Source organism: Pseudophryne corroboree, chromosome 3, assembly GCF_028390025.1.
Source record: "Pseudophryne corroboree isolate aPseCor3 chromosome 3, aPseCor3.hap2, whole genome shotgun sequence".
In the NCBI taxonomy this organism is placed as follows: domain Eukaryota; kingdom Metazoa; phylum Chordata; class Amphibia; order Anura; family Myobatrachidae; genus Pseudophryne; species Pseudophryne corroboree.
The window spans coordinates 309693227-309719386 of record NC_086446.1 but is presented as its reverse complement, the minus strand read 5'-3'; the positions used below and the strand labels follow the sequence as shown (position 1 = coordinate 309719386).

At 45.4% G+C, this 26160-nt stretch overlaps 1 protein-coding gene across 3 annotated transcripts in view; it reads left to right on the top strand.

The window, feature by feature from the left end:
* The window catches only part of ZNF385C (zinc finger protein 385C), a 563435-nt gene that overhangs the window by 227453 nt on the left and 309822 nt on the right, over window positions 1-26160 (top strand). For all 3 annotated transcript variants that reach the window (XM_063959413.1, XM_063959415.1, XM_063959414.1), the window contains exon 2: window positions 11512-11748. In XM_063959413.1, the coding sequence (XP_063815483.1) occupies window positions 11514-11748 (235 nt within the window). In that variant the 5' untranslated portion in view covers window positions 11512-11513. The remainder of the gene's footprint in view (window positions 1-11511; window positions 11749-26160) is intronic.

Sequence of the window (26160 nt, the reverse complement as noted above, 5' to 3'; positions counted from 1 at the left end):
CACGCCTGTTGAGCACAGTACTCCAGACCCAGGTTAAAAAAGATCCTTGGTCCTTCCTGCTAGGTCTCCCCATTGCCAACGCACCTCCAAACTCCAGTAAACTACTGACGCAGATCCTAAATGCGGCCAGGTGCTCAATTTCCCGCCAATGGAAACAGAGGGAGGCCCCCCCTATCAAACAAGTCATCAACAAAGTATGGTACCTCGCAAGCATGGAAAAAATCACAGCATACCTTCATAACAGGTCCTTCCAGTTTCTCCTGAGTTGGGAATTATGGTTTGATTCTCAGACTCCCGCAGGGGGACTACGATTCCCCGAGGGCCCGACGGCTCTCCTACTATGATGTCAGTAACCTCCTCACCCGACAAGTGGATATAGGTTTATCTTTAATATGTCCTCTTCGTGTTCCTCAAGTAGCACCTTCCCTTTTGGTTCTAACGCCCTGCACTAGCTCAGCGGTACACGGGGGCGCACTGGTGGTGCCTCCACCCATGTCCCTTCTCCCCCCCCACTCTATTCCCTCCCCGTCTTTGCCCGTCTCCCCTTCTTTCTCTTCACGCTCTCTCTCTCTTTAGTAATATCCTTTATGTTGCTATAGTTATGAATCTAATCCCCGGTTCCCACCCGTCTGAATAGCCCTCACTCACTCCGTGACATAAATCACCGCTGTTTATCGTTCTAACAAATGTTTGGTTAATGGCTCTTATTTTGATTATCTCTCCACATGTTGGGAACCGCTTGTTCTTTGTATTAAGGTTACATTTCTGCCTTGGATAGTATATTGTAACAAGTAGCAGCTCACCCCACGTGTGGTGGGGAGCTGTTGTGACATTTATAACCTGAAAATTAAAATAAACAATTAAAAAAAAAAAAAACTAACAAAGTTAGGCTTAGGGACTTGTTAAACAAGTGTGGGTTCTGAAATATGTTGTTCTGCCATCCGGGAAAAGATATAGGGCCATTCCCACCAGAACCAATAGAAGCCTCAAAAGCTTCTTTCCACAAGCAGTCCACCTGCTGAACTCCTGACAAACCGCTGGACGGACTGACTGTCCAGTCACTCTACTCCGATCTTCTGATTGGAACGAACACCGTGTACTTTTACTTAATCTGTATACTGCATTTATTCCCCCCCTCTTGTCTACTTGTTCCCCCCTGGCTGCTGCACTGTAAACCGAAAACAAATTCCTAGTATATGCTAGTGTACCTGGCCAATAAAGCTGATTCTGATTCAGTATTTGGAAAGCCATTCGTTGACTACCTGTGTAGTACATCACTATCAACATTAATAATTATAAAATCAGAACACTTTAGGCTATGCCTCTAATTTGAGTAGTCACGTCACATTGGCTTGGTCACACCTCCAAATCGTGCAGTCACGCCTTTTCTTTTAACAGTGACTCATGCAATAAAAAGAGTTTATTTGATAGGAGTATTTAATTAGTTAAGACCCATTGTCCTATTAACATGACATACATTTGTGTGCAACAAAATACTATTCATACATTCAGTATTTGTATACATATAGATCCAATGTCCTATGCATAGGAAACTGAATAAATTTGTAACTGTTACCTGATTTGTAAAAATATGAGCATATTCATGATTAGAAAGTTTAACTGCATCAATAAATATTTAGAAAATTTTAATTTTCTTAATATGGGTTTTAATAGGATAATCAACTGGATTTAATCATACTTTATTAATTTGTATGTTAAACAATGCTTTGTAGTAAGGGAATATGGTTGACATACACATTAACAACACAAGAACATAACTTGAGACAAATGGTATGAGGATACCCTTTTACTGGGATATGTATGTATATCAGACTGTTCTTTTAACCACTATTTCTGGAAGGCTATCCTTCACTATTTAACTTAATAAAGTCTTGTACTCTGCTCTGTATCTGATAATGATTGTCTGGTGGGAAAGAATTATGTAAATATCTGCCTATCAAAGAGCTGGAAAATTATAGGTCCAATTTAATTTGGGCTGTGATTCAAACACTAACAAGCATTTAGAAGAGAACTTTGTGTCCGGTGCATCTTGCTGAAGGATGAAGCTGTCACCAACTAAGTAATACTGACTTTTCAGTCAGTCCATTTGTCTGTCTGGTATTCAGTCATGTTGATTAAACAAGCTCCCCGTAGCATTGTCTAAACCAGTGGTTCTCAAACTTTCTTGATTTACCACGCCCAAGAGCATAGCCATATTAAGGGGGGGGTGGGGTGGGGGTGGGGGGGTGCAGGGCATACTCTACCCCGGGCCCCCCTTTGTCAGGGGCCCCTGGCCAGAGCACACTGATGTCACTAGCTTTCCCTCTTAATGCAGGACAGTGTGCAGTGCAGGCAGGTACACCAGAATATCACCAGAGGAGAGATAGGGTGGAGAGAAGTGACACAGGTATCACAGCTTCTCCTCCTCCCTGCCTGGGTGTCTGAGTCCTGTGTAAACTATTATGCAACTAAACCATTTGGGTCTAGAGATAGAGACACACACAGAGTCCTCCTGAGTTTTGTCCCAGTGAGTAAGTAGTACAGAGGCTGATGCTATTCTTGCATGTGACAAGATAAATTATTTTATTTTTTTATGTGTATTTTAAGGTTGTTTAAATTGTCTTTGTTCCACTACAAGAAAATGTTATAAAATAGTTGTCTTTCAATTAGGTGGAGCTACTGTATAAACAGTATCCAGGCATTATTAAACTATTAGTTTAAAACTGATATACACCATTGGTTTCCAGGAGGGATAAAATGCTCTCTACGTGGACTTCCTTATTATTTTATGATTGCAAACATTTGTGTTGAAATACCTTTCTTGTCAATTAAATATTTCAACACAGGTGACGCCAATAATATATTAAGTGGGAAGTCCAGGAATAGAGCATATTGTCCCTCCTGAAACAGGACATGTTGGGAGGTATGCACAATCTAATATACATCCCCCACCTTCCAATGGGGCCCTCCTGTCTTAAGTGCCCCGGGCACCCCCAAGGCTTAATCAGGCCCTGCCCAAGAGTATCAGCATTTTTTCACGGTATCCCTAGGATAAAAGTTTTTTTATTGCTACATTTTGAAAAAAATATATCAAGTTAAGTAAATTGTGACTACCAGCCATTCTTAAGATGGGTACACACTAGGCCGATATATTGGCCGTTCTATTGAACGACCGATACAATGCCCATCGCTGCGTCTGCAGTGCGAGTCCATGATGCGCCCCATTAACTTTAATGGGAGCTTCTCTGTGCACTCTCGTAGCGGTGCTAGGTGCCGTATCGCCTAGTCCTGCCGTGAGTGCACGTCTGCGATGGAGCCGCAATAGATGAGTGCTGCTCCATCTGTATATCACTGGCCCATCGGCCAGTGTGTACCAACGATACGTCTGTAAACGCCGTCATTCACAGACATATTATGTCAGCCCTGCTGCACACACAAGGACCAGTATATCTACAGATATATTGGTGCATCGCTGTGTACACATTCTGCAGAGGCTGCCAGTTATTGACGGCTTAATTGGGCGGGCACATGTAAATGCCCGCCCAGGTGGGACGTTAGTCACAATGGATCGGGCAGTGTGTATCAAACAGTGCGTTCAAAATTTGACTGAGTATTACAACTACTATGTGTAAGTTTCTTGTGTGCGACAGTGTTATTTACCAGAAGAACCCAGTCATTAAAGACAGGGCCTTGAGGGACCATCCAAACCCTTGCGATGCACACCTTCACCACAGCTAGAGTATTAAGCACATATCATTTCAGATACTTATCAAGTTGTTGGTCATTGAGGGTGCCCAAAAGACACATCGCAGGATCCATAAGTGAGAGAGATGAAATAGCCCGGGTTACTTTATCCCAGAGAACAAGCGTCGCAGGTTAACAGTGGGGAATTCCTGTCATGGAATTTATCTTATATGGATGGATAATCAAAGTTATGACCTGATTCAGACAAAGAGCAAGGACCTTACCTAATATTTTCACATCTGTGGAGAGCAACGAGGGTCCTTACCGGGTTTTGTCAAGATTTCGATAATTAAAGCCTTGGACATAGAGTTTGGCAGAGTAGTAAACTCCCGCAAAATGTTTTAAAAAGTTCCACAAGTCTGTATAAAGAATCTGGCATGTTTGACGTACAACTCAAAGGGCACCCCAACAGAACCTGGAGCCACTGGCGTTTCTATAAGGGTGCAAGGTGTGCTGTGCACACTGGCCCCTGGGTCCAGCGGTGCCCACACACTGCGCACGTGCACCCATTTAATTATACTCACCTATACGAAGGCACAGCGCAGGCTGAAGAGCAGCAAATATTAAATGGTTAGAGCAGATATTTTCCGGTTACTTGTGACTGTGCAATAGAGATGTCCCCAGGAACTTGGCGCGGGCACCATTTTCTTGGAGACGTGCACGTGCGCAGTATACTCTGGCTCAATGCCAGAGTCTACTTCACTGCAAAAGAGCAGGGGTTCCGATCGGAGCCGGCACACGGCCCCTCCTCTAAAGCGCCTCTGCCTGGATCCTTCCCCCCATGGAAAGGAATGGATAGCCAAATCAATTTCTTCAACGGTAATAGGAGCATCCATAAAGGATTGAGCTTCCACAGTTAAGGAGGACAAATGTATATAATTGAATTAAACCATCAAGGCCTCCTGATTATACTGCACTCTAGAAGTGTATTAGGATTTATAATACTGGAGAAAGACATCTGTGATCTTAGGTGCAGTTTTGAATGTTGCCCTGCCAATCTTGGACAGCAGGAATGGCATCAGTGGCATCTCAGCTCGCACAAAAAAAGGCCAAATTGCTACCAGACCGATCAGCAGAAAAGTATTGCAAGTAGCTTTCGTAGCTTACATTGTGCATTTCCATCAGCAACGTTTTCCATTCATGTTGAGCCAAACAACTATAGAGGAGTCTAGTCCATCCAGCAAATAAGCTCTCTCTGACTATTTGCGGGAATCATCCAATTCCAATGCCCTTCGCCTAGAAAAGGTCTTAAGTTCAGAGATTCTTCTAATCAGGCTACCCTGCAAGAATGCCTTAAAACTGTCCTATATTACCGTTGGGGCGGCTGTGGGTAGCAAAGTAACCCTCCCAGCTGACTTCCACCTCTGAGCCTGCCCTGATTTGAGTCAACCAGAACGAGTTAAGTTTCCACAGTGGCTGGCCACGTATTATCTGAACATTTTTAATGAAAAACCATAATTGAGAAAAAGTTAGGAGCTCTATTCATATGTAGAGTTGGCACGGAGTACACTTTTAGTGACCGCTTATCTCTGTGTGATAGATTTTAGAAACACTTTAATTTACTAATCTGGACTTCCATTTAGAGCGCTGACGAAAACTTTCTGCCACTGCAAGGATCTTCTCTTGTTTATCAGCAGCCTTGATGTTTTTATTGGATAGTGTGTAAGCACGCTAAAGTGACAGACTCTCTTCATAATGTGCACACGCAGATAACAGGCCCAAAATGTGCACATTAGTTTGACCCAGTGTGCATGAAGCAAAGCTTTTTCAACTTCGCAAGTTCCCAAGATGGTGTTGTAAAGAGGCAAAAGGGATAGCTTTTCATTGCTTTATCAGTACAGTTAAGTGGCACTAAATAGGTGAGATTTCTCTGTTGTTGTTATTATTTGTTTCATAAATTGAGAGAAGATGAGAAACTCCATATCTCTGCTGAAAATTCCACAGAAGACCTTTCTCACCTTCATAAATAGATCCCGAAGTCTCTCTTCTATTTATGTAAGCATGTAATAATTGCAATAAGAATGGTAAAGAACGAAGTTATATCATTTGTATGCCATCTTGTGACATTTTTAAGGTATTACATAATTTGTAAATATTGCATGGCTCAAGCAAAACATTTTATTAAAACTTAAACAATATAGCTCAGAACAGTTATGTTTCTTCAGTTGTACAGAAGCAAATGATAAGCTTTGCTATTAATATCAAATATCTCAGTAGTGGTGTGAAGAACTGAAGGTCAGCAATACAGTGGGTCCCTAGAGGCAGAGGCGGATTTAGACCTCATGGCGCCCTAAGCGAAATACCGATTTGGGGCCCCCCTACCTCAAACAATCCATAGCACTATATTTTTGTTCTGACTTATGCCCCCTTACATTACAGATGGAGTTCCGTCTGTGCTTGGGCCTATCACCGCGTCTGGGGCGCGCACGTGTCCGTGACACGCACGCGCCCCATTCACTGGAATGAGAGCGTCTGTGTGCACTCCCGGCGGGGCTAAGCAGCGACCAATCAGACAGAGAGTGCCCCATAGAGGTACTGTGCCCCACGGCGCGCGCCAAAAAAATGGGTGTGGCCAATTAAAATGGGACATGAAACACAGACATATGCCCCCAATAGTGCAGTGCCAGTTCCACAATTGCCCCCACAGTGCCAGATCCACAATTGACCCCACAGTGCCAGGTATACAAATGCCCCCACAGTGCCAGATCCACAAATGCCCCCACAGTGCCAGGTATACAAATGCCCCCACAGTGCCAGATCCACAAATGCCCCCACAGTGCCAGGTATACAAATGCCCCCACAGTGCCAGATCCACAATTGCCCCCACAGTGTCAGATCCACAATTGCTCCCACAGTGTCAGGTAATACCTGACACTGTGGGGGCAATTGTGGATCTGACACTGTGGGGGCAATTGTATACCTGACAGGTATACAAATGCCCCACAGTGCCAGGTATACAAATGCCCCCACAGTGCCAGATCCACAATTGCCCCCACAGTGTCAGATCCACAATTGCCCCCACAGTGTCAGGTAATACCTGACACTGTGGGGGCAATTGTGGATTTGACACTGTGGGGGCAATTGTATACCTGACAGGTATACAAATGCCCATACAGTGCCAGGTATACAAATGCCCCCACAGTGCCAGGTAAACAATTGCCCACACAGTGCCAGGTATACAAATGCCCCACAGTGCCAGCCAATTTCCCCCACAGTGCCAGGTATACAATTGCCTCCACAGCAGCCAGTGCTGCAGCTGCTTACCGCTGCTGCACTGCTGCTGCTGCTCCTCCTCCGGGCTCCGGCTGTGAGGGACGGGTGAGTCAGGAGAGGAGAGCGCCCGTCAGCGCGGCAGTGTCTGGCGCGGCGGCGTAAAGCGGACTTCGTTCAAACCAGCCGCCGGTTCGTGAGCCAATCAGAGCTCGCGGACCAGCGGCTTCTGATTGGCTGCCGGTCCGCGAGCTCTGATTGGCTCACGAACCGGCGGCTGGTTTGAAGTCCGCTATACGCGCCGCGCCAGACACAGCCGCGCTGGCGGGCGCTCTCCTCTCCTGACAGCTGAGACACGCTGCCGCCGGACTGAGCGGCAGCGTGTCTCAGTGACACAAGCGGGGGGCCCTCTTCGGGCCCACTAACCCGGCGGGCCCTAGGCAACCACTTAGGTTGCCTAGCGGCAAATCCGCCACTGCCTAGAGGTGTTAAGGCTGGATTATAATACACACACACACACACACACACACACACACACACACACACACACACACACACACACTTACCAGCTCTAACTTACTGTGTAAGGACCTTGCCTATTTCTCATTGAGAGCTCCATCATGGTTATAAGAAAAAAATCCATAATTAATCCAATTTTTTATAAAATGGGTATGTATCATTAGGTCGACCCTTATTAGGACGACAGCCAATAGGTCAACGTGGAAAAAGTCGACATGGTGAAAAGGTTGACAGGTAACGGGTAGACAATGGGAAAGGTCGACGGGTACAAATGGTCGACACACCAGTAGGGTTTTTTTTTTTGTGTTGTTTTGCTGTCACAGCACACGGGGAACCCTAATTAGTGTTCCATGTCCCCTTGCACGACTCTCTTTGCTCTTCATGCTGTGGGCAAGGTGCCATGTTCCGCTACCGACCGTTGCCCTCTGCACAGGTTACTATTCCCAGTCATATTGACCATTTGAACCTGTCGACCATAAGCAATGTCAACCTCTTTACCATGTTGACCATTAGTAGTCGACCTGTTGACTCGATACCTAAAATATATATATATATATATATATATATATATATGTCCAGTAGAAGGGTTGCGGCACTCCTGGGTCTTTATCAATATAATAAAATACTGGCGCCTCCGAGGTAACTTTGCTGCTAATGCACCTACGGCCTAATGGACGGCGGGAGGCACCAGTACACTGATAAAGACCCAAGAGTGCCGCAAGCCCTTCTACTGGACATACAGTATATTGTCACTGGTTTTATGGCACCGCACACACTAGAGCACTCATTTCCATTATGCAGATCATTGTTCACGAAGACACCACTACTAATGTAACAAATTAACCAACACCACCTCAAGTATGTTAAAGGTGGAGCCACGTACACACTCATTTCATAGTACATGGCACTGAATTACTCGATATTGATTAATTTGTAAAACTCATTGTTCATGTCACCTTTCAAACAGATCATGAAACTAAAACATAAACATACTGCAAAACCGTCAGTAATGCCTGCAAGAAATGATGTTGCTTTCCTGTCGTGTCAACACATATAACACTTGTATATAACACAGTGCAAAATAGTCAAAAGCTTCATACCCTTAGTTAAAGTGTTAATAGACCACTCTGGTAGTTGAAGGGTTAATACAGCCAGACAACAGTTATTCTATTACATCTGCCTCAAACCCTGTGAATTTGGGTCACATGCAGACTGTCTTCTTGCAGTCGTATGCAGGTTATCCTATGGTCGGGGCTGGAGGAAGAGCCTTGAGATGGGGGAGACAGAAGAGCTGTCACTGGGCTCTGGATCATCCCAAAATAGGCTGTAGTTGCGGGAAAGCTTATTTGCTATCTTATGTACAAAAGTGAGAATCCGTAGGACTAATGTGGGGGTTCGTGCGTCTCCAAGTGGAAATTCGTGCCACCCATTGATTTTACACAAGCCGCCGCAACTGACGTCATTCTTATTGATAGTTGAACAAGCTCCATGCAATGTGCAAGAGGTCTTCCAGAAACAGACTTCACTTCACTGTATGGATGAATTGCACATAACGTTTGTTACATGCCCACAATACTCCTATGGCACTCCCGCAGGACAGGGCCATTCCATGTGCTTATATAAGTGTGTTCACCCAGTTGCCTTCCCGAAATGCCCATTTTCACAGAGAAACAGATTAGTCTGAGTCCCGTACAACTCAAAATAAGAAGAACTGTGTGTTGTATGCAAAACTTGCCAGTTACATCAAGGCTTAGAGATTGTTCTGATCCAGGATCAGCCGTAATGGGGGAATGTAATAGCGTGTGAGAATCAGAAAGTGAGAGATTTTGTGAGAGTTCTCCTGGTTTTTTTTTTTTTATTAAAGTGGCAATCATTTACATGGCAAAACCAGGTTGATTTTGTCATGTAAATGATTGCCACTTTAAGAAACATAGCTCTCACAAAATCTCTCACTATCTGGTTCTCTCAACCTATTACATCCCTCCCCCGGGTTCACTACGATATGCCGGCGGTCGGGCTCCCGGCGACCAGCATACCGGCGCCGGGAGCCCGACCGCCGGCTTACCGACAGTGTGGCGAGCGCAAATGAGCCCCTTGTGGGCTCGCTGCGCTCGCCACGCTACAGGCACGGTGGAGCGCTACGCGCGCCACACTATTTTATTCTCCCTCCAGGGGGGTCGTGGACCCCAACGAGGGAGAATAAGTGTCGGTATGCCGGCTGTCGGGCTCCCGGCGCCGGTATGCTGGTCGCCGGGAGCCCGACTGCCGGCATACTGAAGACCACCCCCCTCCCCCATGTGTGTAAAAGTAGCGCTGCCTATCATTCATTGTGTGTCTTTTAGAATGGTATAAAAAGTATAGTAACATCCACATTGAGGTGAGCAGTTCAGCAATAACATTGATAGTTTGATTCATATTCCTACTCTGGACTGGTCCCTTATGAATTACAGGTTTAAAACCGGTATTGTGTTGAAATGGGATAAATGATATCAAGACTAAGCAAACACCTGGTACAGTCACCAGCCGATTTGTCAACTCATTTCTTTCATTATGGAGACAGCTTCTGTGACTAACTATAATCTAGTATTTAACAGACTTCATATAATTCAGCCACATAAACTGTATTATTTTTATGTGTGAGTAATTAAAGGATAAGTAAGTTGTCAACCCTAGTTACCATGTCTATAAGAAGCCCCTTCCTAGTATTGCTATAAATACACAGTAATGTTTGGCTGCTGTTACACCTGGTAAAAGATTGGCGGGCAGACAACAGACTAGACACTGTTAAGTATATTGGAGGGTCTAGTGCATGACACATACACTGCCTTATGGACCCTCATCTATAGATTGCATCATTGATGTCCATAGATCCATAAGCTGACCCATTGATGTCCATAGATGCATTTGCTGTCTCAGTGAGTTCCATAGACCCTCCATTGCTTCATTGATTCCCATATGCTAACTCATTGATGTCCATAGATCCATATGCTGACTCATCGATGTCCATAGATCCATACACTGACTCATTGATGACCATAGATCCATACGCTGACTCATTGATGTCTATAGATGCATTTGCTGTCTCAGTGACTTCCATAGACCCGCCGTTGCTTCATTGATGTCCATAGATCCTTACGTCGACTCATTTGTGCCCATAGATCCATACACTGACTCATTGATGTCCATAGATCCATATGCTGACTCATCAATGTCTATAGATCCATATGCTGACTCATTGATGCCCATAGATCCATATGCTGACTCATTGATATCCATAGATCCATATGCTGACTCATTGGTGTCCATAGATCCATACGCTGACTCATTGATGTCCATAGATCCATATGCTGACTCATTGATGTCCATAGATCCATATGCTGACTCATTGATGTCCATAGATCCATATGTTGACTCATTGAAGTCATAGAGATCTTTTTCTGTCTCAGTGAAGTCAGTAGTACCTGCATTCTCATGGATAATAGTGATACCAGTAAAATGGCAATCACCTTTGAAGCTAGAATACGTATTTGATTAAATATTTTTTCTTGTTAATTGTACAGTGTTATTTTCAACAGCAGCTTTTTAATTTTACAGTGAATAAAATCTCTCCCATGCGCCTATTACAAACAAATGTGAAGTCTGAAAACTGATGTGGAAACAGGCATACATATGAAAGACCTAGACAGTGATGGATAGCCTAATGCTAATATGTGTACATGGAAAAGCTAAACACTGCGCTGTCTGGATGTTTAATACAAGACTATTACACACTCCTTTGTAGTATTGTTCTTTTTCTTTCTGTCTCCAAATTGATTTTGACTGGAATAAAACCACAGCCATAGTTTATATTTATTTCCTGCTGTGCTAATGAACTCAGTCTAAATAACCAACAGTGTTATTGCAGATAGATCCACAGAGATCCTATACAGATAATTTAAGAACTCATTTTATAGCACTATTGGTCAACTAATTTATGTTTTATATTGCTGTGCAGAATTGAATAAATAAAGTAACATTTTCTTCTGTTCTTGTGTGCAGTCATGAAGCGTCCGGTGAGTCCTGCTTACTCCACAGACTCCCTACTTGCTATGTGTGAGAATGAGTACAGCCCAAGAATAAAACTGCAGTCCAAGCAGGAAAAGACTCTGCCAACTTTGTGCGAGGTCTGTAACATACAGCTTAACTCTGCAGTCCAAGCTCAAATACATTACAACGGCAAATCACATCAAAAGCGACTAAAGCAGGTCAACAAGGGCAAGACTGCGTCTTCTCAGGGTAAGGTTATATTCATATCTGATTTTCTTCATAACAACTGGTGGTGACGTTATTGTCTGTTTCACATTTAGTGTGCTAAATACACAAAGGCATGTGTAATGTTGGCGGCAAAATATAAATTAGTTGCTGGTACAGTATTGATTTATTTTGGTTATTTTGATTTTGTTATTATATATGATGATCTGTTCGTTTGCTAGAGAGTAGATTCATTTAATCACAGTGTTGTGTCCAACTCTGCTCTTTCATACTTGTAGACGGTGATCAGTACCTTCACCGTGTCCTCTTAAGTATGTTTTATATGACGCAGGTTCCTACCCTTGAGCCAGTGTCCTTATAACATTAAGGAAAGGGACTCTGGTTGCTTTCTGAGATTGATTCTCTTGTGTTATTATTTTGTTATGTGCAGCGTTTTTTAAGGCACTTTTATTATATCTGTGAGTCTTAATAGGTTATTTTATACTGTGTTGTATTGCTGCTTCTGCATTACCTTTTGCTTTTGAAGATTGCTATGTGATGTTCAGTTTGCCTGTTGAAGGTGAGGTACGGAAACACCTAGCAGTTCCTAGCAGGAACACTGGAATATGGTAAACACTTATACAGCTACATTGTAACTGGAACTGCTGTAACGCCTGCTCTTAGTGCTTTCAGATGAATGGGGTCACTTGTAACTGGGCTGGGTACATATTATGCAGATGGATCTGCCAACTGGTAGATCTGCCGACATAGTAGCCGATTTGGTGAGCATACACACTTACCAATTGACTGCTCGATATGTTGCGCAACTGGGTGGGTATTTGATTTGTCTGCCCAGCATTGATGTCAGTCCCTGCAGCCAGTGTACGGGCGGACTGTAGGTCCCCATACACGCAGCCAGGCATGCTGATATAGCTGCAAGATATATATCGCCATCTGTTGTGTGGCAGGGCTGACGGAATAGGGTGCACACACCAACCGAACCACTACTCATGTATAGTTCATCTCTTGAACGAACATTCTAGTGTGTAGAGTACCCAGCCTAACACTGTTTGCTTGATAACTATATTCTGGCTCTTGGCAGAGCCTCATCTGAGCCTTTATCTTTCTTCTAGTAGAAGGGTTCCAGTTCACCAGTGGTCAGATCAGAGAAACCTCTATTTCCTGTGATGTAGCTATGATAAAAGTAAACTTGATTCCCCTCCCCTTCCCAATAGAAAATACACTGGTACATAGGATAAAAAAAGGATTAATCCTACATTTGTTAGTGGTATCATTAGCAGGATTAGGAAAAAGGTTACATGAAAGAATAGCTAAAAAAAATTAGTTCAAATACTACTTCTTGACTAACCCAGTATAAATTAAATTGCACAACATAATGGGGGAGATGTACTAAGCCTGAAAAGTGATAAATATCACTGTGATAAAGCACCAGCCAATCGGCTCCTAACTGTCATGTCACAGGCTGTGTTTGAAAAATGACAGTTAGGAGCCGATTGGCTGGTGCTTTATCACAGTGATATTTATCACTTTTCAGGCTTAGTACATCTGGCCCAATAGATCTCAAAATTGCTCTTTCATTATGATATTTGTATATTACTACTTTCCTATGCAAAACATGTAATAGTTTCCATCATATATGCATTATATAAACCTTTTCTTCCCACCTAGTTACAATATCTTAGCACCCTGGAATTTTCCCTACAAGTAAAAACACCCTCTGCAATTGAAATCTAAAGTGCACCACCCAGAATGTAATAAACCCTCACCTGCCTTACTCCTTTCCCCAGAGACTAATACCCAGTATTACTCCCTAACTCACAATTACAGGTACTTTCCACTTACTCGTATACTCAATCCACACACTGACACTGTAACTATTAATTGTGATCCACTCTACAAAAATCCTCTTTAGTTTATAGCTATGACTGTATGGTTGTACATTAGAATTGTTAGACACAGGTCTTAGTACTCTGAATTCTGACAACTAATATTTCTACCCTGGTGCTACAGCATGTACAATCAAACTGTGCAGCTGGTCTCGCTCTCTAGTTGATTTGAATATAATATACTTCTACACTATATTTTAATATGCAGGTACACCACCGATAATCCGCCACCCTGTGCCAGATTATCAATTTTGCCGTGGTAGGTGGTATCGGTGACATCCTGACTCCCCCACGCGCAGCCTAATTCTACCCTGCAGCCATCACGCAGCCTAACTGCCCCCGCAGAATCTAAACCTCCTGCACTCACAAAAGTTTCTCTCATAAAGGTTACCACTTTGCATATTTGTGGTAATACAGTGACTTCAGAATTAAGGAGTCAGAGCTTTACTAATGTTTCTCTTACCTCTGATATGGGAAGCACCCTAATTTTACCTGTAATTGTATTGAAGCATTTACAGAGCCCCAATATCTATGCCTGTAGTAAAGGGTCCATTTACGAAGTCTTGGAGTGATATAAAGTACCAGCCAATCAGCTCCTAACTGCCATTTCTCTGACGTCCTAAGTGGATGCTGGGGACTCCGTCAGGACCATGGGGATAGCGGCTACGCAGGAGACAGGGCACAAAATTAAAAGTTTGACCACTAGGTGGTGTGTACTGGCTCCTCCCCCTATGACCCTCCTCCAAGCCTCAGTTAGGTTTTTGTGCCCGTCCGAGCAGGGTGCAATCTAGGTGGCTCTCCTAAAGAGCTGCTTAGAAAAAGTTTGTTAGGTTTTTTATTTTCAGTGAGTCCTGCTGGCAACAGGCTCACTGCAACGAGGGACTTAGGGGAGAAGAAGTGAACTCACCTGCGTGCAGGATGGATTGGCTTCTTAGGCTACTGGACACTAGCTCCAGAGGGACTATCACAGGTACAGCCTGGATGGGTCACCGGAGCCGCGCCGCCGACCCCCTTGCAGATGCCGAAGAGAGAAGAGGTCCAGAAACCGGCGGCTGAAGACTTCTCAGTCTTCATGAGGTAGCGCACAGCACTGCAGCTGTGCGCCATTGCTCTCGGCACACTTCACACCAACGGTCACTGAGGGTGCAGGGCGCTGGGGGGGGCGCCCTGGGCAGCAATGAAAGTACCTATTCTGGCTAAAAATACATCACATATAGCCCCTGGGGCTATATGGATGTATTTAACCCCTGCCAGGTTGTCAGAAAAACGGGAGAAGAAGCCCGCCGAAAAGGGGGCGGGGCCTATTCTCCTCAGCACACAGCGCCATTTTCCTACACAGCTCCGCTGCTAGGAAGGCTCCCAGGCTCTCCCCTGCACTGCACTACAGAAACAGGGTAAAAACAGAGAGGGGGGGCACTTATTTGGCGATATTAATAATATTTAAGCTGCTATAAGGGGAACACACTTATTTAAGGTTGTCCCTATATATTTATAGCGCTTGGGTGTGTGCTGGCAAACTCTCCCTCTGTCTCCCCAAAGGGCTAGTGGGGTCCTGTCTTCTATCAGAGCATTCCATGTGTGTCTGCTGTGTGTCGGTACGTGTGTGTCGACATGTATGAGGACGATGTTGGCGTGGAGGCGGAGCAATTGCCTGTAATGGTGATGTCACCCCCTAGGGAGTCGACACCGGAATGGATGGCTTTGTTTATGGAATTACGTGATAGTGTCAGCACGCTGCAAAAGTCGGTTGACGACATGAGACGGCCGGCAAACCAGTTAGTACCTGTCCAGGCGTCTCAAACACCGTCAGGGGCTTTAAAACGCCCTTTACCTCAGTCGGTCGACACAGACACCGACACGGACACCGAATCTAGTGTCGACGGTGAAGAAACAAACGTATTTTCCAGTAGGGCCACACGTTATATGATCACGGCAATGAAGGAGGCTTTGCATATCTCTGATACTGCAAGTACCACAAAAAGGGGTATTATGTGGGGTGTGAAAAAACTACCTGTAGTTTTTCCTGAATCAGAGGAATTGAATGAAGTGTGTGATGAAGCGTGGGTTACCCCCGATAGAAAACTGCTAATTTCAAAGAAGTTATTGGCGTTATACCCTTTCCCGCCAGAGGTTAGGGCGCGCTGGGAAACACCCCCTAGGGTAGATAAGGCGCTCACACGCTTATCAAAACAAGTGGCGTTACCGTCTCCAGAAACGGCCGCCCTCAAGGACCCAGCTGATAGGAGGCTGGAGAATACACTAAAAAGTATATACACACATACTGGTGTTATACTGCGACCAGCAATCGCCTCAGCCTGGATGTGCAGTGCTGGGGTGGCTTGGTCGGAATCACTGACTGAAAATATTGATACCCTGGATAGGGACAATATTTTATTGACTATAGAGCATTTAAAGGATGCATTTCTTTATATGCGTGATGCACAGAGGGATATTTGCACTCTGGCATCAAGAGTAAGTGCGATGTCCATATCTGCCAGAAGAAGTTTATGGACGCGACAGTGGTCAGGTGATGCGGATTCCAAACGGCATATGGAAGTATTGCCGTATAAAGGGGAGGAATTATTTGGGGTCGGTTTATCGGATTTGGTGGCCACGGCAACAGCCGGGAAATCCACCTTTTTACCTCAGGTCACCTCCCAGCAGAAAAAGACGCAGTCTTTTCAGCCGCAGTCCTTTCGTTCCTATAAGAACAAGCGGGCAAAAGGACATTCATATCTGCCCCGAGGCAAAGGAAAGGGTAAGAGACTGCAGCAAGCAGCTCCCTCCCAGGAGCAGAAGCCCTCCCCGGCTTCTGCAAAGGCCTCAGCATGACGCTGGGACCTTACAAGCGGACTCAGGGGCGGTGGGGGGTCGCCTCAAGAATTTCAGCGCACAGTGGGCTCACTCGCAGGTGGACCCCTGGATCCTGCAGGTAGTATCTCAGGGTTACAGGTTGGAATTCGAGACGTCTCCCCCTCGCCGGTTCCTAAAGTCTGCTTTGCCAACGTCTCCCTCCGACAGGGCGACGTTATTGGAAGCCATTCACAAGCTGTATTCTCAGCAGGTGATAGTCAAGGTACCCCTTTTACAACAGGGAAAGGGGTATTACTCCACGCTATTTGTGGTACCGAAGCCGGACGGCTCGGTAAGACCTATTCTAAATCTGAAATCTCTGAACCTGTACATACAAAAATTCAAGTTCAAGATGGAGTCACTCAGAGCAGTGATAGCGAATCTGGAAGAAGGGGACTTTATGGTGTCCTTGGACATCAAGTATGCTTACCTCCATGTCCCAATTTGCCCTTCACACCAAGGGTACCTCAGGTTCGTGGTACAAAACTGTCATTATCAGTTTCAGACGCTGCCGTTTGGATTGTCCACGGCACCCCGGGTCTTTACCAAGGTAATGGCCGAAATGATGATCCTTCTTCGAAGAAAAGGCGTATTAATTATCCCTTACTTGGACGATCTCCTGATAAGGGCAAGGTCCAGAGAACAGCTGGAGGTCGGAGTAGCACTAACTCAAGTAGTGCTCCAACAGCACGGGTGGATTCTGAATTTTCCAAAATCCCAACTGATCCCGACGACACGTCTGCTGTTCCTAGGGATGATTCTGGACACTGTTCAGAAAAAGGTGTTTCTTCCGGAGGAGAAAGCCAGGGAGTTATCCGAACTCGTCAGGAACCTCCTAAAACCAGGAAAAGTGTCTGTGCATCAATGCACAAGAGTCCTGGGAAAAATGGTGGCTTCTTACGAAGCGATTCCATTCGGCAGATTCCATGCACAAATTTTTCAGTGGGATCTGCTGGACAAGTGGTCCGGATCGCATCTGCAGATGCATCAGCGGATAAACCTGTCGCCAAGGACAAGGGTGTCTCTGCTATGGTGGTTGCAGAGTGCTCATCTGTTAGAGGGCCGCAGATTCGGCATACAGAACTGGGTCCTAGTGACCACGGATGCCAGCCTGAGAGGCTGGGGAGCGGTCACACAGGGAAGAAACTTCCAGGGCGTGTGGTCAAGCCTGGAGACGTCTCTTCACATAAATATACTGGAACTAAGAGCAATCTACAATGCTCTAAGCCTGGCAAAACCTCTGCTTCAGGGTCAACCGGTGTTGATCCAGTCGGACAACATCACGGCAGTCGCCCACGTAAACAGACAGGGCGGCACAAGAAGCAGGAGGGCAATGGCAGAAGCTGCACAGAAGTCTTCCACATGATTGTGGTCCGTTGGGAAAGACCAATGGTGGACATGATGGCGTCCCGCCTCAACAAAAAACTGGACAGGTATTGCGCCAGGTCAAGAGACCCTCAGGCAATAGCTGTGGACGCTCTGGTAACACCATGGGTGTACCAGTCAGTGTATGTGTTCCCTCCTCTGCCTCTCATACCCAAGGTACTCAGAATTATACGGCAAAGGGGAGTAAGAACGATACTCGTGGCTCCGGATTGGCCAAGAAGGACTTGGTACCCGGAACTTCAGGAGATGCTCACGGAAGATCCGTGGCCTCTACCTCTAAGAAGGGACCTGCTTCAGCAGGGACCTTGTCTATTCCAAGACTTACCGCGGCTGCGTTTGACGGCATGGCGGTTGAATGCCGGATTCTAAAGGAAAAAGGCATTCCAGAGGAAGTCATCCCTACCCTGATTAAAGCCAGGAAGGAAGTGACTGCACAACATTATCACCGCATTTGGAGAAAATATGTTGCGTGGTGTGAGGCCAGGAAGGCCCCCACGGAGGAATTTCAACTGGGTCGATTCCTACATTTCCTGCAAACAGGATTGTCTATGGGCCTCAAATTGGGGTCCATTAAGGTTCAAATTTCGGCCCTGTCGATTTTCTTCCAGAAAGAATTGGCTTCAGTTCCTGAAGTCCAAACTTTTGTCAAAGGAGTACTACATATACAGCCCCCGGTTGTGCCTCCAGTGGCACCGTGGGATCTCAATGTAGTTTTGGATTTTCTCAAATCCCATTGGTTTGAGCCACTCAAATCGGTGGATTTGAAATATCTTACATGGAAAGTAACCATGCTACTGGCCCTGGCTTCGGCCAGGAGAGTGTCAGAATTGACGGCTTTATCGTACAAAAGCCCATATCTGATTTTCCATTCGGACAGGGCAGAACTGCGGACGCGTCCTCAGTTTCTCCCTAAGGTGGTGTCAGCGTTTCACCTGAACCAGCCTATTGTGGTGCCTGCGGCTACTAGCGATTTGGAGGACTCCAAGTTGCTGGATGTTGTCAGAGCATTAAAAATATATATTTCAAGGACGGCTGGAGTCAGGAAGTCTGACTCGCTGTTTATACTGTATGCACCCAACAAGCTGGGTGCTCCTGCGTCTAAGCAGACGATTGCTCGTTGGATTTGTAGCACAATTCAACTTGCGCATTCTGTGGCAGGCCTGCCACAGCCTAAATCTGTCAATGCCCACTCTACAAGGAAGGTGGGCTCCTCTTGGGCGGCTGCCCGAGGGGTCTCGGCATTACAACTCTGCCGAGCAGCTACGTGGTCAGGGGAGAACACGTTTGTAAAATTCTACAAATTTGATACCCTGGCTAAGGAGGACCTGGAGTTCTCTCATTCGGTGCTGCAGAGTCATCCGCACTCTCCCGCCCGTTTGGGAGCTTTGGTATAATCCCCATGGTCCTGACGGAGTCCCCAGCATCCACTTAGGACGTCAGAGAAAATAAGAATTTACTCACCGGTAATTCTATTTCTCGTAGTCCGTAGTGGATGCTGGGCGCCCATCCCAAGTGCGGATTGTCTGCAATAATTGTACATAGTTATTGTTACAAAAATTGGGTTATTATTGTTGGGAGCCATCGTTTCAGAGGCTCTTTTCGGTTATCATACTGTTAACTGGGTTCAGATCACAAGTTGTACGGTGTGATTGGTGTGGCTGGTATGAGTCTAACCCGGGATTCAAAATCCTTCCTTATTGTGTACGCTCGTCCGGGCACAGTATCCTAACTGAGGCTTGGAGGAGGGTCATAGGGGGAGGAGCCAGTACACACCACCTAGTGGTCAAACTTTTAATTTTGTGCCCTGTCTCCTCCGGAGCCGCTATCCCCATGGTCCTGACGGAGTCCCCAGCATCCACTACGGACTACGAGAAATAGAATTACCGGTGAGTAAATTCTTATTTTTACAGGCTGTGTTTGAAAAATAACAGCTGGTTGGTTGGTACTTTATCGCTCTCCAATGTTTAATAAATAGACCTCTAAATGTCTTTGGCTGTCTTGGAATGCGGCAAGCTCCGAATTAACTTGTTCAATAATGCGTAGTGCAGGTGTTGGTTGGCAATGCCCAAATACCTCTCTCTGGAGTCTGATTGAGGCTTCTTAGTTATAACACTCTGCGGTGATGAACAGAGGTCCGGTGTCTCTAACTCTCCCTGTCAGCTTGACCTCAGAAGACCACTGGTACACCACTGTTCTATAGTCATACTATTGGGATACTGGTACCCCTGTCTTGTTTTTCACTTCCCTCAGGAATTAAAGGACACAACACTTCTGGACAAAGGACTCTGCACAGAAGTACCCAACACACTTTGGTGAACCACTATAATTAATGTGCCAAAGTGGTATCTTACACAGGCTTGACTTTACAAGCCACAGACTGACTCAATGTCCGATAGCTACTGGTATGTATATAATCTGGTCGCAAGCTATTCTGCTATACCCACTGCCCCCCACGGTCCACGTCTATACCCTTCGGAGCTTCAGCACGTACAATGTTCCCTCTGTGTATATTTTGAATTTGGGGCATCAACAGTTTTGATCACAGGCATTGCCATAACAATAGAAGATTAATACATTTATAGTACAGGGCACAGGCATCCTAATTTCCCATCTTTTCTATATTTATGGACTCTCATCTGTGATTCCGGGAATCCTCGGTCTAACATGGACAGCAGATCCACCTCTATTAATCCAATTCTGCTCAACCCAAACCTATTCCCCTTTCTCTCTCAGGTGCACTCTCATTAGTGTATCGGAGACACAATTTATGCCAACTAATCTACTACCATACCTCACCGCCTATGCCCAACCCTGTCCGATCTTGGAAGCCAAACGGTGGTTGGCTAGGTCAGTACCTGGAGGGGGGAATCCCAGGGAATACCAAGTGTTAATAGTACAGCAATTTTTTAATTCAGAGGGATCACTAACAGCAGGATCACAAAAAACTGTCTTCCTTCAATCTGTCGCATCTCGGCAATAACATAGGACAATGTCAACAGACTAGGTTCCCTTATATGTAGAAATTGGGCATATAAAACAGTAAATTATAAATTATAACATATTTCTATAAGATCAATTCAGATCTCAAAATACAGACCAAGCTTGTACTGGTGGGGCAGAATACGGATGTAGTACTGTGAGTGTACACATCCATCTGCCAATCTATGTGGATATAGATAAACCAGAATACAATAAATATTTTTTAATTGTACTCCTGTTTTATTCTCAGATTTGCGCACTTAAACTGAGATAATTTGTGTACGTGTATTTACTGCTAATTTGGATACAGAAAGCATGTTATAACAACAAATAATAAAAGTTAAGTTTTAAATTACATTAATATATTTCTCATATCTATTCTAATTAAGTAATAAAAGAGTGCGCCCACCCAAGAGTCTACTTTCTCTTTCCCCATCGTATCATTTGAATATAATACTGACTCAGGGCGCACCACCAGATTATGGAATCAGGGAATATTGGGGGTCATTCCGAGTTGATCGTAGCTGTGCTAAATTTAGCACAGATACGATCAGGCACTCAGACATGCGGGGGGACGTCCAGCACAGGGCTAGTCCGCCCCGCATGTCAGGGCTAGTCCGCTCCGCATGTCTTGCATAAGCATCGCACAGCGGCGATGCTTATGCATTTCAGAAGTAACTCCCGGCCAGCGCAGCTCCTGCGGCTGGCCGGGAGAACCTCTTCGCTGCCCGGGTCACAGCGGCTGGGTGTGACATCACGCAGCCGCCACGGCCCGCCCCGCCCAATGGTCCGGCCATGCCTGCGTTGAAGGACCTGGGTACGCTGACTGCACGTATATTCTCCATGTCTGTCTCAGCTCGCAGGGGACTCTGGCTACGCCAATGGTCTGCAGACGCGGAATTCAGGAGAAGCGTGGAGAACCTACCCTACACAGGTCAGGCTCTATTTGGGGAAGCGTTGGATGCGTGGATTTCCACGGCAACTGCGGGTAAGACACCTTTCCTTCCCTCTGCTACACCTTCTACAAAGAAACCATTTTCTTCAGCTGTGCCGCAGTCCTTTCGGACCGCTAAGGCAAAAAAGTCCAAGCCTCCTACCACTTTCTTTAGAGGTGGTCGGGCAAAATCCAAAAGGCCTGCACCCGCAGGCTCCCAGGACCAGAGAGCTGCTTCTGGTTCCTCAAAATCCTCAGCATGACGGTGGACCACGAAGCCTGGAGGACGGGCTGGTGGGTGCAAAACACAGACGTTTCAGACACATTTGGGTGTCGTCCGGCCTGGATCCCTGGGTACAGGATATTGTGTCCCAGACTGGACTTTCAAGAACTCCCAAGCCACCGATTCTTCAAATCAGGCTTGCCAGCTTTGCTGACAGACAGGGCTATCCTACAGGAAGCTATCCTAAAATTGGAAAAGTCAAAGCTCATTGTCCCAGTTCCACCTCAAAACTAGGGTTATTATTCAAACCTTTTCGTGGTACCGAAACCGGATGGTTCGGTCAGACCAATTTTGAACTTGAAATCCTTGAACCCTTACCTGAGGGTGTTTAAATTCAAAATAGAGTCTCTCAGAGCAGTGATTTCAGGTCTGGAGGAGGGAGAGTTTCTGGTATCCCTGGATATCAAGGATGCGTACCTCCACATTCCAATTTGGCTGCCGCACCAGGCTTATCTCAGATTTGCACTGTTAGACAGTCACTATCAATTTCAGGCACTGCCATTCGGCCTCTCCACAGCACCGAGGTTTTTCACCAAGGTGATGGCAGAGATGATGGTTCTCCTCCACAGACAGGGGGTGAATTTAACCCCATATCTGGACGATCTGCTGATAAAGGCACCATCCAGGGAAACATTGTTGCAGTCCATTGTTCTCGCGACTCGTCTGCTCAGGGAACACGTTTAGATCCTGAACCTCCCGAAATCACATTTGGTGCTGAACCAGGAGGTTGTCTTTTCTGGGAATGATCCTTGACATGGAAGTGCAGAGGGTGTTTCTCCCAGAGGAGAAAGCATTGGTGATACAAACAATGGTCCAGGGTTTCAGTTCATAAGTGCATTCGCCTTCTGGGGAAGATGGTGGCCTCTTACGAGGCTCTACAGTACGGAAGGTTTCATGCTCGGTTCTTCCAACTGGATCTCCTGGACAAGTGGTCGGGATCTCATCTACACATGCACCAGAGAATACATCTGTTGCCAAAAGCCAGGAATTCACTCCTCTGGTGGCTTCTGGAGGGCCGCAGGTTCGGGATTCAGGACTGGATCCTTCTAACCATGGATGCAAGTCTCCGGGGCTGGGGCGCAGTCATCAGGGGGAAACCTTCCAAGGACGGTGGTCAAGCCTGGAATCCAGTCTTCAAATAAACATTCTGGAACTAAGCCGTCTACAACGGGCTTCTCCAAGCAGCTCATCTTCTGCGAGATCGAGCCATTCAAGTGCAGTCGGACAATGTAACGACGGTGGCCTACATAAACCGACAGGGCGGAATGAAGAGCAGAGCTGCAATGTCAGAGGTAACAAGAATCATCCTCTGGGCAGAAAAGCATGCAGTGGTGCTATCTGCAATCTTCATTCCGGGAGTAGACAACTGGGAAGCGGACTTCTTCAGCAGACACGATCTCCATCCAGGAGAGTGGGGACTCCATCCGGAGGTGTTTACGAAGGTAACAGATCTTTGGGGTGTACCTCTGTCAAAGTCGAAAAATATAGAAGAACAGACAGCACGTATAAACTGCACACACATGCCCACTGCGCGTGCACTTGTTCTACCGCGCGTGCACATATCCGCAATTTGCGTATGGTCACTCCCGCGGTCCTGCGCGTGGTATGGGTATTTACGGCAGAGTTTGTGAACGCATGGAGAGCTATCAAAACATTACATATTTAATCCAAATAGTGCACATTGTACACATAGTCCCCCTGCACCACATCAGAAAGTATCAACAGTTTAAATGATTCCAGAACAAAGGGATTCACCTTTACAGGATAAGAGGGGACAGACTAAGGTTATAAGGTGGTGTTTGGTATCCAGCTGTAGGGTATTTTAAGGGTAACATTCCGGTGTTAGTTTGCGGAAGATCGCATGTTCCTGCAGATAGTTAGGTGCAGAAGCAGAATATAGATATAAACTGTATTTACTGTATATTATGTATGCGGCGGGAGTCCAGAGGAGACCACCCACAAGAGCAGTTGAGAAAGACATCGCCTACCTTTTCAAATCAACCTATGACCTCTCCTGTACTGTAAAGGTGCATTCCTGTGTCCAATGGACAAAGGGATTACAGCATCCATTGTATTGCTTTTGGAAGAATTGTATAAATAAAGCCTGTTGCAGCCTGGCCAGGCACAAGACTCTCAACGTTATTAACCTGATAGCGGAGGACCGGACCGGGAAGCGCACGCGAATATACTCACGTATGTACATTGACTGTAGCCATTTACTCTGTTATATTGTAGTGCATAATTTGTATTGTTAACCCCCTTTCAGAAATATTACTCTGTGGTGTCGGAACCCAGTGATTAACTACAAATCGGTGTTGTGTCTTCCTTTTCCTGCTAAGGTTTAAGAGTATATTAGTAACGCATCGCATTGCTGTATAAGGTTTAAAAGCGTATTAATTGGGTGTGTACGCGCTGTGTGTACTTTGTACCCCCAGCGCGGCGTTTGTACGCTAAGTCCGTACAGTGATACGGGACTCTGTACGCAAACAGTGTATAAAGTACGTAGCGTGTGTATTAAGTATAGCGGCCGCAGCGGCTAAAGGTTTAAAGTGTATTTAAGGTGTGTTTAAGGTATAGCTTTATGTTTTAAGATAAAATCGACATTATCACCTCAAATAGACATGTTGGCCTCTCGTCTCAACAAGAAGCTTCGGAGGTATTGTTCCAGGTCGAGGGACCCGCAAGCCGTGGCGGTGGGCGCCCTAGTGACTCCGTGGGTGTCCCAGTCGGTGTACGTGTTTCCTCCACTTCCACTCATTCCAAGAGTTCTAAAACTCATAAAGAGATCACGAGTTCAGGCCATCCTCATTGCTCCGGACTGGCCAAGAAGGGCTTGGTATGCAGATCTTCTGGATCTACTGTTAGAAGAGCCAAGGCCTCTTCCTCTTCGGGAGGACCTGCTGCAGCAGGGGCCATTCGCTTATCAAGACTTACCATGACTACGTTTGACGGCATGGAGGTTGAACGCCAGATTTTAGCTTGGAAGGGCATTCCGAACAAGGTTATTCCTACCCTGATACAGGCTAGGAAAGGAGTAACGTCTAAACATTACCATCCAAGGACACTGGAGTACCACTGGCTGTCTGTTTGGAAAGTTTTTTCCTGTGTGAATCTGTATGGACAGCTTATCCGTATCTGTATTTCACGTTTGTGTTTGACACATGAGGTCCATTTTTGGCAGGATCTTGCTGTTTTCACCTTCCTTTTGAAAGTTAGAAACATAGGAAATAGCTGAATTCTGATCAAATCGAATATATGAGACTGGCTTGAAGCTTCGGCAGTCTCCTTTTTGATGTTTTGAAGTTATTCTTTGAAAAATCCTGAGTGTCCACTCTGATTGATCACATTTTGATAAATGTTAATACCAAAAGACATACCCCTGATGAAGTCTAGTTACTAGACGAAACGCGTTGGGTTGTTATATTTGATGCTATCTCTGAATAGCATATGAGGAAGATGATAGATACTGCACTAAGTTGCCGATATTCCTCTATCAACTTCAAAGATGGAGTATTCGAAGAGAAATTACATCACTTTGTCTGTGTAATATGTTGGAATTGCTTCATTGCTTCTGTACATTTTAATAAATTCTTTATGAAAGAACAGTTCATGTTTATGTTTTAAAATCAATGTTAATTGTGAAACCCACTGGGTTCCCTTTATTTATAGGTTAAAATAACCTTTGGGCGCCAATTCCTTTCTTTTTATATTTTCTGTATCTAGTCCCTCCTAACAAGGGACTTAGTGAAATAGGCAGCCCCCCCCCCCCAAGGAGTGCTGTATCTTATTGTATCTAATTAGCCTTAGAACAGCGCAGAAGGAGAGTATTTGGTTGATATATATATATATATATATATATATATATACACACACACATAATAAAAGTGTGATTAATGGACACTATGTACTGTTGTGAGTTATAACACAGACATAGTGATATGTGGAACAACTGTCATCCTAGATAACGTGTGAAATATCTATGCAGATATAATAGAAGCACAGGCAGCGGTCACTATGTATTGCCATGAGTCATAATTTAGACTCAGATATATGGGACAACTGTTAATCTATATTAGATGTGAAACACCCATGCATATATAACATAAGTACAGGCA